Genomic DNA, 11,731 nt, shown 5'->3' on the forward strand with positions numbered 1-11,731 from the left:
GATGAGAGCTCAGGCCTGGGTTCCTTTTCACCGGCTGTCCTGGAGGCAAGGTCAGGCCCCGGGAGTTCTTGGTTGGTGCCCCAGGCTACAGGCCAGTTAGGGACTAGAGGCGGACTGCGTCAGCCTGGCAGATGCTCTGACACCAGGCTTCTCAGCCGAGACGCTCCTGAGGCTGAAATGTTTGGGAAGAGGTCTGTGGGTCATGCTGTCCCCGTTTCTGTCTCCACCAACATTCCTCTCGGTGCCTCCACCCTGCGATGGATGTAGGATTGAAGTCTGGCTGTTGCCTCTTTCCAGAGCAGCTGCACCTCCTGTGTGTCCGAGGGGTTCCAGGGCATGTGCTGAGCAGAAGCTTGGCCTCCGAGCTCAGGGTGCTGGCTGGGGTCGCAGCAGGCATGTGGCACAAGGCATGCAAACAGTCTTTTTTATCCTGCCTCAAGAAAAATACAAAAGATAATAAAGGCCCGCGTCTTTTCTCCTGGTCATCAGACACGCAGGGACTGTGCTACCTCTCTCCCCGCTGTAGTCTTGTTTATGGGGCTGGTTTCTTCTCCCTCTGGCAGTATGTGCTGCTTGGCAGGTCCCAGGAAATCATGGGGATGAGAAACCAGCCAGAACCCTGGGGTTAAAATGCCGGGACGTGCCCCTGAGATTAAACCACAGTATTCACTGGTTTCACAGTCAATTTCATTTCCTTCCTTCCTTTCTTCCTCTTGCTTTCCCATTTGATGTGGGCTGGCAATGGGGTGACTTGGGGGTTTCCCTCCAAGTTTGTGCTTTTGGAGCTGGGGGACAGGAGGGCACCTGGCAGTCACCATCCTGTCTCCCGAGGTACATGGGGCATGTGGGTGCGGAGCTTTCCAGCGGGCGGGGGCCTGCTTCTGCTAGCACAGCCCCCTAGTTAGTTCTATTTCTTCTGAACTGTAAAGAAAAGAACAGGTATGGCAGAACAGAGCTCAGAACATAGGGTCTTCCGGTCCCTTTGCTGAGGATTTGAGTCTTTGTTTCCTAGTGGGAAATGGTAACAGGGGTGAGTTGAGTTGGTTTGGGGCTCCTGGTGGAAGTGAACTCCTGCCAAGGAGAGGACCGGGGCCTCGGTGATTGGTTTGGAGGTGGGCACGTGGACCCCTGAGGCTAGAACCATCGCTGCTTGAATATTTTAGTGAAAACTAAACAGTCCCCTTTGCCAATTTGAGCTCAGTGGTTGTCACTTGCCATTGAAAGAGTCACGGCTAAGGTGACAAGCAGCAGCAGGACAAAGACTGAGACGTCAGAAGGTGACACTGAGGCTCATACCCTGGGCCAGCGGGGTCCTGCTTCTCAGGCACCTGCACACCTGTCAACTCAGAGATTATGGAACATGTTTCCGCTCAGACAGATGAAGTGGAGGACCTGCATCTTGAACCCAGGCAGACTGATTACAAACCTGAACTCTTCCCTCTCCTACGAGGCCAAGGTTCCCCATGACCCCACGGCTGAATCCCAGGCTTTCTGCCCCAAGTTGAAAACTCTATATACCAGAACAGTGCCTCCCCAAACTATAACGATTGGGCTGGGAATCTTATTAAAATGCAGATTCCGATTCAGTGGGTCTGGGTGGGGCCTGAGATTCTGTATTTCCAACCCTTTCCTGGTGTCAGCAGCCACGGCTGCTGTCCATGGAGCACACATTGAGGGGCAAGGTCTTTAGCGGAACAGCTTATGTTGATCACCAAAGGGGCAGAGACGCTTGGAGGCTCCCAATGTGAGTGTGTGACGGGAGGGAAATGGACAACACTGACCTGCATAGCCCAGAAATTCTCAAAGCTGCCGGGGCTTTGTGAGCAGCTGAGTGGCACCTTTGAAAAGGGTCGCCCTGCTTGGATAACTTCCCTGAGCCACCTTTGGGCTCTCACAAAAGTGTTGCTTCCTGACTTCCAGCACGTGCGTGGTTTACTTCCAGTAGGTCCTGGCTGTCTCATCAGGGGTGCTGTCTGGCTGGCCCCCAGTTTGCCAAGCGGAGTCACACGCGTCATCTCAGGTGATGCTCGCAAAAGCCTCTGTGCTGGAGGCTTCTTCCGACCACTTTCGACGTGAAAACGCCGAGACTTAACCCAGGCAGACCCTGGTGCAGGACGCAGGACCATCAGGGCTGAGACTAGAGCTCGTGGCCTCTGACTCCTGGGCACGTGCTCTTCCCACGCCCTTTGCTAGTGATCTATCCTCCAGGCATTAGAAAGTCAGAAAGCCAAGCCCACTCAGCCAGTCCCTGCAGGGGACTGGGTTGCTGTCCTTGAGTGAGAGGAAGAGGCTGCGGCCCACACGTGCTCTCACCCTTCTCCCCACCACCTCCCCTGTCCCAGGGGGCTGGGCCACGGTCTTCCACAGTCCTCACACCGAGTAAGCTGGAGTGCGGCTGGGCCTCACCTGCAAAGTTGACAGTCACGGCCACGATGATGATGACGACCCCCATGATGATGAAGGTGACGCTGAGCATCCCGGCGAGGCGGCCCAGCCTCCGGGCCCCGTCCAGGTCTCCCTGCTGCACGCTACTTCGAGACTGCAGAGAGAAGGTGGCAGAGACCTCAGGAAGGCTGTCCTTGGCAGCCTTGGAGGGGGCCCCTTGCTGAGCCTCCGGAACACACCCGGTCCCCACTGCAGCCCACACTCCAGCAGCCCCCACAGGGGAGAGACAGGGGGCTCCTTCAGGAGAAGTGGCCAGACCTCTTGAGGAGACCCGTAACTAAGCCTGCCCCTTGCTGGCTGGGGACAGCTGGAAGCACGACCAAGCACTGCAGGGCGTTATCTCAGGACAGTGACGGGCAGGGTGGTATAGTGGGGGCCGAGGGCCTGGGAGCGTGGACCAGGCCCAGGCCATGCTGAGCTGGCAGGAGAGATAAGCCAGGCCCCTGCGGACCCCAGCCCAAGGCTCATTCCTGTAGCTGCACTAAGGCAGCCCCTATGGCTTTTTCTGTGGCCTGACATACCTGCCTCTTTTCCTCTGTGAGCCTCCTCTTGCCATAAAAGGAAGGAAATCACTGGTCCTCTCTCTCCCTATATCCCACCCAGGAACCACATCCTTGTTCAACCAAGTCCGCTTCCCAGATCACACCAGAAAGGCGAGGCATTTTGGGTTTGAACCAGGAAGGCTGGGGCTGGGGTGGAGCCATGTATGGCTTCACGGGGGCCCTATCTGATATTTCACTCCTTCTCATTGAGCTCGGCTTCTCTTGGCCCTATTTAATTGGGTGAAACCAGGTGGGTGAGGATGGGGATGGACAGAGGACATAGAGACAGAGAGGATCATGAGGGGTCCGGGGGGATCAGTAGGAGGTGTGTCCCAAGCTTCTCCATGGAGGCCCCCTCACCACTGGCCGGGACTGGCCTGGGACCTCCAGATTCCTCCAGCTCTAGAACTTGGACTTCTATTGATAGAACAGGCACAGGCAGGAGTCTACTAGAGGTGTGACTACTTACAAGACCTCAGGCCATTTATTTGGTTATTTTATGTTCTGATTATTGGAGGCTCCTGAGTTCAGCATGGAACCATCAAGTACCTTGATGATGATGGTAACGATGATGACAAAGATTTATTGAGCCCTGACTTTGTGCCAGGCAGCTCACTGACGACTATGCCTAAATGATCTCATTCAGCCTCAGAATCATTCTATGAGGTTGGCAGTGTTGCCCACTTTTAAAGAAGCTGAAGTTCACAGAAGCGACACTTCCCCCTCTATTCTCTTCATTGGGGCACCCCCCTCCCCTGGGTCCTGTCTTCATCTCTCAGAATTCTGATTCCCCACCTCCACCCCGTGGTTCCCTGTGCCAAGCTCCTTCCAGGCCAGGGCCAGCTGCCCGCCCCAGTGTGACCTCACTCACTTTGCCCCAAACGACAGCTTCCTACTTCCCAGATCTGCTCCTTGCCTCGCGCTCCTCCTTCCACGTGCTCAAGCCCCAATTATTGGCAACAGCCTGGAGTCCTCCCACTCAGTCATAACTCCCCTCCCATCCCACTCTACTAATGAGTTTCCTCTCCTAGTCAATTCCATTGCAGCTCTCCTCTCCAGCTTCGCTGCACTTGCCCTAGTTCCAGGTGCCACTTCTCACTCAAGCCATGACAAGAGCCTCCTGAAGTTCCCCCTGGCTCCAAGCTCTTTTCCTCTCCATTCTACTCCCCACACCACCATTTCACCCTACAGATATTCATGCCAGGCGTGGTGCGAAGACCCTGGGACGCAGCAGTGTGCAAGAGCACCCCAGTTCTTATGCTCATGGAGCTTACAGCCTTGGGGGGAGGCTGGCCTCCATGGTGACCACACAAATAAAAGCAAAATTGCAAGTGTGGGTAGTGTTCCAAAGGCGAGGTACCTGGTACTATGAGAGTTTATGAAAGGGGAGAGTCAGGGAACACATCTTGAAGGGAGGACATCTGGATTGAGATATGAGAGATGAGTACGAATTAAATAGATTATTTTTCAAATGGAAGAAGAGTGTTCTGCGCAGAGAGAACAGCATGTGCAAAGGCCCAGAGGGAGTCCCTACGTGGCAAATATGTAGATGTTCAATAAATCGTTATTGACTGAAGGAAGCAGGCGGGAACTTGACAAAGGCCAGTGCAGCCGGGGCTGAGACAGTGAGGAAGAGGAGGCTGCAGAGGTGGGCAGGGCCAGACCAGGTAGGGCTCTGCCCATACAGGAAGGAGGTCGGCCCTTATCCCAGAACAGTGAGAGCCAGTGAAGATGGAAGGCTGGGGGCAGAGGATGGTATGATTGGATGCAGGTTTCCAAAAGACGCCCCTGACTGTAGTGGGGGATCAGAGGAGAGCCAGGAGCTGAGGCAAAAGCTCAGAGAGATGATGATGGCTGAGGCAATCACTCTTGTCCAGCATCTTCCACGGCCCCCCACTGTCTGCAGAACAGAGTCCAAACTCAGGTTTGCTTTACATTTCCTGGTTTTACCCTCTGCCATTCTCTTCCACAACCTCTGGGTCTAGCCGATCTGAACTGCTCAGGGTATGAGCACTGACTTCCACTTGCCTTTGCTCGTGCTATTTCTCCCGCCCACATTCCTGCTCCCCCATAACACCCCAAGTCCAAATCCTCTCTATCCTTCAACAGCTGGCTCCAATGCCACCTCCTCTGTGAAGCCCACTGAGATTCCTCCACCCCCACTGGAATGGTCATAATCCCTAGCATTATTTGAACATTTACCTTGTGCCAGGAACTATGCAAGCTCAAGTCTAGACCTCAGCCTCTCTCTGCTGGCCAGGGACATTGGGGCACCAATCACTCCTTGGTCTTTTCACCCTCTCCTTCTTGACTGGATCTTTTTCTCTCCTGTCTTGAAGAAATCTTCTATTTGTCTTACCCAGTTGTAGGCTCCCCAGTGCCTACAGGACAAAATCCAGATTCCGTTTTGTGACAGTTGGGGCCCTTCTTGATCTGGCCTTTCTCCATTTCACCAGTTGCTTCCCTCACCACGCCTGCCTGGTGGTCTATATTCCAGCTCCATCTCCTCATCTGTAAAATGGCCTAATAACAATCCCTGCCTCATAGGAGTGGTAGAGGATAAATTGCTCTAATGGATGGCAAGCTCAGGTCACCAAACTCAGGGCATCAACACCAAGGCAACACTGGGGGGAAGAGGAAGCAACATACAGAAAGACTTCTGGGATTTCCAGGAATTTCAGCTTCAGAAACCCTGGGGTTACCTTGAGTCATTATCCGGGACTCATTCTCAGCTGTAAATATAGCATCAGGGGGAGGGTCAGAGGGTTTAAGATGAGTCCTGCCCCCAACTTTCCAGAAAAAGTCTGTGCAGTAATGATTCAGGGCCATGGAGAGAGGCACACAGGTAGTTTCTTGGGTATGAGAGGTGAGGAAGAAAGGTGAGAGGGAGAGAGAATTTTTTTCAGTTCTACTGAGCCCAATCTCACTTATTTATCCGCAGAGCCATCAATCCATGCATCCCGGTCATGCATGTTCCTTCAAGCCTGAGGGACACCATTGAAGGAGACACAGTGGGAATGGCTGCATGGAACAGGGCAGACCTGATTGTGGCTGCTTTGTTGTGTCAGACACTTTATACACTCTATGCAATGTAAACCTCACAACTGTTCTGTAAATTTTAGTTTTCCAATCTGTAGAAAGGAGGGATAGTAACTGCCTCTAAGAAGAGAGCCCTAATTTTACATGAGAAGTTGTCCACTGCTAGCTGGCACTCATTTCTGAAGTACCCCCCCACCATTAGTTACCAAATGAAAGATCCATCCCTTGTTTCCAGGGATGGAAGAAAACCCTTCATTTCTTTTTATGAGTAAATTACCAGCTGCTCTCCATCCCCATTAGTGACATCATCTTCCTCTTATACCAAATGGCTCAAGTTGAAGGCACACTAATAATAACTGCAGTAGTGGTTGTAATGACTGAATTAATAGATCATTTGTGATTGCAATGGCTGTGGGAATGGTGAGTGAGAAAATGAATTCAGGTTAATAGATCGGCGAGGAAAGACATTGAAAAAAGTTTGAGTGTGGGGAAAGGATAAGGCGGGGTTGGGGAGAGGATAGGGTGAGGAGGATGCTGATGAGAGCGGCTAGAGGCTGACACCAGCCAGGGGAGGGTGGCAACAGAACTTCTCCGGAACGAGCTTTCTCCACCCATGAGGCTCAGGCCAAGGCCCAGCAGATCTCAGGAGAACTGACAAGATGTGCCAGGGCTGGTCAGTTATTAGCCCTTCCACAGAGATCAAGCATCTACCAGCGGGTCAAGGCAAAAGGATGTGCTTCTCCATGTGCTTCACAGCACTCTCTCTGCATAGATACAATTGTTTCTGAAATGCCCTGACTACAGTTTAATCCCCCTGTTGCTGGAGAGAGGGGAGGGATGGTGGAGGATCCTGGGGAAGGAGTCAGGGCAGCTGCAGTGGTGGATGGGAGGGATTGGGAAGACTTAGGGGCTTGAGACCGCAGCTGTTTACCAACTTATTCAGAAGTATGTCAAGAGGCTTCCCTGGTGGTCTAGTGGTTAGGACTCCGTGCTCTCACTGCAAGGGCCAGTTTCGATCGCTGATTGGGGAACTAAGATCCCACAAGCCACAAGGTATGGCCAAAAAGAGGAGAAAAAAAGATGTCAATATCTTAAGCCATATGCCTACATGCCAGCTGACCATCAGCCCTGGTCAGGGCTTAGCACTCTTGTTGAGTGAATGGATAAATCATAAATGAATGAAAATGAGCCTGCGACACATCAGTTAAATAAGTTGTTGAAAATACCTAAGTAAGGAAGCGTTGAAGCCACTCTGGATCTCTGCGTCATTCCCACATGCTGTAGGAACAACCTACAGAGAAGGGACTGCTCAGAGGCTGCAACCAAAACCACAGACAGGGCTGCCTACCTTTCCCAAGGCTGTAATGAGAGGTGAGACTCCATTATATCCAAATTGCTAAAAGCCAGAAATGCCTGTTCACTGGGGGTTTGCCCTGTCCTCTGACATTGCACTTTCATTTAGTATTAATAATAATAGCAACCACTTCCATTTATTAAGCATTTACTATGTTCCAGGCTTTGGCACACACATTAGTTCATTTAATCCTCCCAACAGCCCTATGAGGTAGGTGGTTTTATTACACATTTTATAGATGAGGAAACTGGAGCTAAGGAAGGAGGTTGAATGATTTGGACATGGTCATATGAGTTAAAAGGGATAGAGATGGGATGCACACCCAAGTCTATCTGATGCTTCTTTTATCAACAACTGAAGGCCCACTGCCTGGGGCCCAGCATCCCTCACTGACAGGAGATCTTGCTGGATCGGGGAGCGTGGCCATTTCTCATCCTGACCCAGAGGTAAAATGGATGAAGCCAACCTTGCCTTGGCCACCCCAGGAAGCTCACAGGAAGCTGTGGTGCTGAGCAGGCCTGGGCCTGGACACCTCTGATCACAGCTCCTGAGGTAGAGCCCCTGATTCCAGCACTGGTCCCAGCAGGCCCCTGTCAGAGCCACAGTGGGAAGGACACTGCTGGTCCTTTAGTCTTCCACTGATGGAGTGAGTGGGTGGTGGAGAGGAGGCTACTGGGAGGTGGGGGAGAAAAAGAGGGAAGGAAGTAGAATTATTCCCTTCCTGCATAAATGCCTAAAAGGTTTGCCTTTCCTGGGAGGGACACACCATCCTTGTCCCAGAGGTAGATACAGGGTGGGGCCATGAAGAGAACACTGGATTCAGTATTCAGCTGATGTGCCTCTTGCCAGTTGTGTGACCATGGGCAAGGCACTGTTTTACATGCCTCAGTTGCCTCATCTGGTAAATGGGAACAACTTGCTAGACTCTGTCAGCCTCATACTAGGACATGCTGTGCAGACAGTGAGCTCTAGCCAGGCTGTCAGGGATGTGGGTCTCCTTCTCCCCTGGGGTCAAGGGCTTGATCCTTCACTTGGTAACAAGTGGGAAGACTTCAGATGAGGAGCTCTGAAGTCTGTTGCCAGGACCTGGAGACACCAGCATGGAGACTTAACTCTCTTTCCACACTCTCTGTCTCTCCTTCACCCCTGCTGCTGTTTGAGTGGCACCAAGTATTTCAGCTCTAGATAAATAACTGACCCCTCCCTCCCCAGGGCATGGGAGTGTCCTATGAACTAGAAAAGTGAATATCACAAAAAAGCGACTCACACAAATGTTTTGGATTCCCAGTGTATATAAAAGTTACGATTATACCTTACTGTAGTCTAATAAGTGTGCAATAACACTGTATCTAAAAAAGCAATGTACATACCTTAATTTTTAAATACTTTATTGCTAAAAAATGCTAATCATCATTGCTCAGCAAGTTGTGATCTTTTTGCATTAGTAACATCAAAGATCACTGATCACAGGTCACCATGACAAATATAATAATAATGAAAACGTTTGACATATTTCGAGAATTAACAAAATGTGACCCAGAGACACAAAGTGAGCAAATGCTGTTGGAAAAAAAAACCGGCGCCGATAGACTTGCTCGATGCAGGGTTGCCACAAACCTTCAATTTGCAAAAAATGCAATAGCGGCAAAGCACAATAAAACGGGGTATGTCTGCTTATAAAATGTCCAGAAGAGGCAAAACCATGGAGACAGAAAGAAGATGAGTGATTGCTCAGGTTTGGGAGGGATGGGGAAGAAAAAAGGCACTGGGTTTCTTTTGGAGGTGAGGAAAATGTTCTAAAATTGACTGTGGTTATAGTTGCGCTTGTCTGTGAATATACTAAAAATCATTGAATTGTACACTTTAGATGGGTGAACTGTATGATATGTGAATTATATTTCAAAGCTCTAAGTAAAACAACAAACAGGACTTCCCTGGTGGTCCAGTGGTTAAGACTCGTGCTTCCAGTGCAGGGGGCACAAGTTCGATCCCTGGTCAGGGAACTAGGGTCCCATATGTTGTGTGGCGCGGCCAAAAAAAAAAAAAAAAAACCAACAAACTGGTGATGGCGTCCCACCCCCCCCCGCCAGGGAGACACTCGCCTAATTACTACCATCACGTAATAGCACTTACTATGTGCTGGGTGCTTTAGCACTTTGTATGGCTCATCTCATTTCACCCTCACACAACTCTATAATTTAAGTGTTACGCTGACACCCATTTTGCAGATGGGAATACTGAGGAGAAGAGATGTTTGAGTGACTTGCCCGAGGCCACAGAATATCTTGTGGTTTTGTCTAGCGTGGGTGCTTCTTGCAATGTGTTGTAAGGATCTGTTTACAAGTTTCTCCCCACTGGACAGGAGGCTCGTGGGAATTGGTGATGGCATCTGGTTTAGCACTGTATTCCCTGCCCCAGGCCCGGTGACCATCAGACCTGACTCAAGAACCTGAGAAGGATGTAGAAATGCACTGGGGGTGGGTTCGGTGGTCTCACAGCCTTGGGCCCGGGTTTCCCTTGACAAAGGCAGCTCCTACCCAGCTCACGCCCTGCCACCCCCAGCAGGAGATGGATTCTAGCGAACGTTTTCTCCTGGGTCCTTGTGTGGATTCCCTCCGCAAAGCCTGTCTCTCCTCCTGGGGCTTCTCCCTGTAACCAAGAGGTTGGCCCTGCCCACAGCCACTGGCTGCACCCCTGTGGCCCGGCTCTGCCCCCAGCTGCCTCCAACAGCAGCAGGCAGCACAGGAAGTTCCTCAAAGGCCTGGCCCAGCCCTGGCTCTTCTGCCCACGCCAGGTCCCTGCCAGCGTCCCCTAAAGCCCTGGCAGGTGGTGCTGGACTTGATGGAGGTTGGGGAAGGCCCCCCTGGCTGGAGACTGGGCCTCGGTGAAGTGGATAGAGACGTATGAGGAAATAAGGGGTTTCTCAGAGGACAGCAGGGCAGCGGGAATGACCACAGCTCCTGGGGGCTCGACGATGGATGACTCAGCAGGGGAGTCACTCCAAAGGGAAGCAGACAGTGTCTCCCCTCTCAGTGTACTGTCCCCTGCTCCTAACCTCATTCTGAAAGTCATTCCCTGCCAGCCCCTCTCTGCGTCTCTCTCTCACAATCTCCTGGACCACAAAAGCACTTGCCAACATCTACCAACATTTTCTGTGTCTCCTCTGTAAGTAGCTCTATCCAGATGACTTGGATTGGAGATGATCTAAGGTAATTTACTCAAAACCCTAGAGCACGAGTGTGTGGGAAGCAAGGACTAGCCCACATGCCCCTCCCTGGCCAGGCCAGCCATGCCCTCTGACACACGTGTGTTCCCACCCTTGGCCCAGGCCCCCCCACCCTGAAGACAGATGCTGAAATCGGTGCAAAGGCGAGGCCCAGAGGGCCCCAGCGAGAAGTTCCCCCCAGAGGAGCAGCCCTGGGGGAGCCGGGCCCCGGGGCCCTCAGTCCATGGCAGGGAAGCCACTGCCTGCTCTTGGAAACCAGAGCTGCCAGAGGCTGACAGAACACCAGGGGGGGTGCCTGGCTCCCCTCCTGAGAACATGGGGCCCTGGGACCCCATGCCGGCTGCAAGCTCTGCTGATTCACAGCCCCACTCAGGAATGACTCCTTGGGACAGTGCCCCCGACCCCTGCAAAGGCAAGACCCCCAACTTAGCTGTATTTCTGTGCAGAATTTAGCTCCAGGTGGCTCTCTGGAATCCCCTTCCCAGCAGGGATGTGTGCAAAGTCAAGCTGTGATGTCCAGGAGCAGAGATGAAGGAGGACAGCAAACAGAAGCTCTCCAGGCCCCTGGCCCCTCTCCAAGGGGGAGTAATAGACCAGCTGAGAAGGGGAGCCTTCCCCCAAGCCCCCGGCACCCAGCTCTTTTCTCTGCCTCCCAGGCAGGGAGACTGGTGCTCGCAGGGAAGCATGGCTGCTGACCCCAGGCCCAGCCCCTGCCCTGGAACGAAGAGCAGCACTTACCATAATGGAAAAGATGAGGGGGATGAGGTTGAGGGGCCAGATGGGGCAGAAGCAGGAGGTGATGGCAAGGACGAGGTAATCTTTGGGAACTTCTCTGTCCTGGGTATAGGAGGTGGTGGCAATGGAGGATCCCCGCCTCGAGCTGGCCAGGGAGGATGCCTGGGGGAGCGAGGCCTCCCGGTGCCCCTCGGATACCACCTTGAAGGGCAGACTGTGGCAGCCCTGCTCCAGGTCCAGAGCCCCCGAGGGGGACTTGGACAGCTTCAGGGGCTTGTCATCCTGGCCCCCGACCTTGGTGAGGAGTTTCTCCATCTCCGGCAGGTCCAGGGGTGAGACGGTGCCTGGCTCCTGCGCCGGGGAAAACTGAGGCTGCCCGGGGTGGGCCAT

The 11,731-nt window shown here is 52.6% G+C and overlaps 1 protein-coding gene across 1 annotated transcript; it reads right to left on the reverse strand.

Annotated features, from left to right (window-relative positions):
• Nucleotides 1–907: 907 nt before the first annotated feature.
• TRARG1 (trafficking regulator of GLUT4 (SLC2A4) 1) lies at nt 908–11,731 on the reverse strand. Its single transcript, XM_068531676.1, has 3 exons — nt 11,345–11,731; nt 2,407–2,539; nt 908–1,008 (listed from the first exon to the last, which is right to left on the reverse strand). The coding sequence occupies exons 1-3, from the start codon at nt 11,729–11,731 to the stop codon at nt 908–910; spliced, it is 621 nt and encodes a 206-aa protein (XP_068387777.1).

The sequence above is a fragment of the Eschrichtius robustus genome, chromosome 20, assembly GCF_028021215.1.
Source record: "Eschrichtius robustus isolate mEscRob2 chromosome 20, mEscRob2.pri, whole genome shotgun sequence".
NCBI classification, from domain to species: domain Eukaryota; kingdom Metazoa; phylum Chordata; class Mammalia; order Artiodactyla; family Eschrichtiidae; genus Eschrichtius; species Eschrichtius robustus.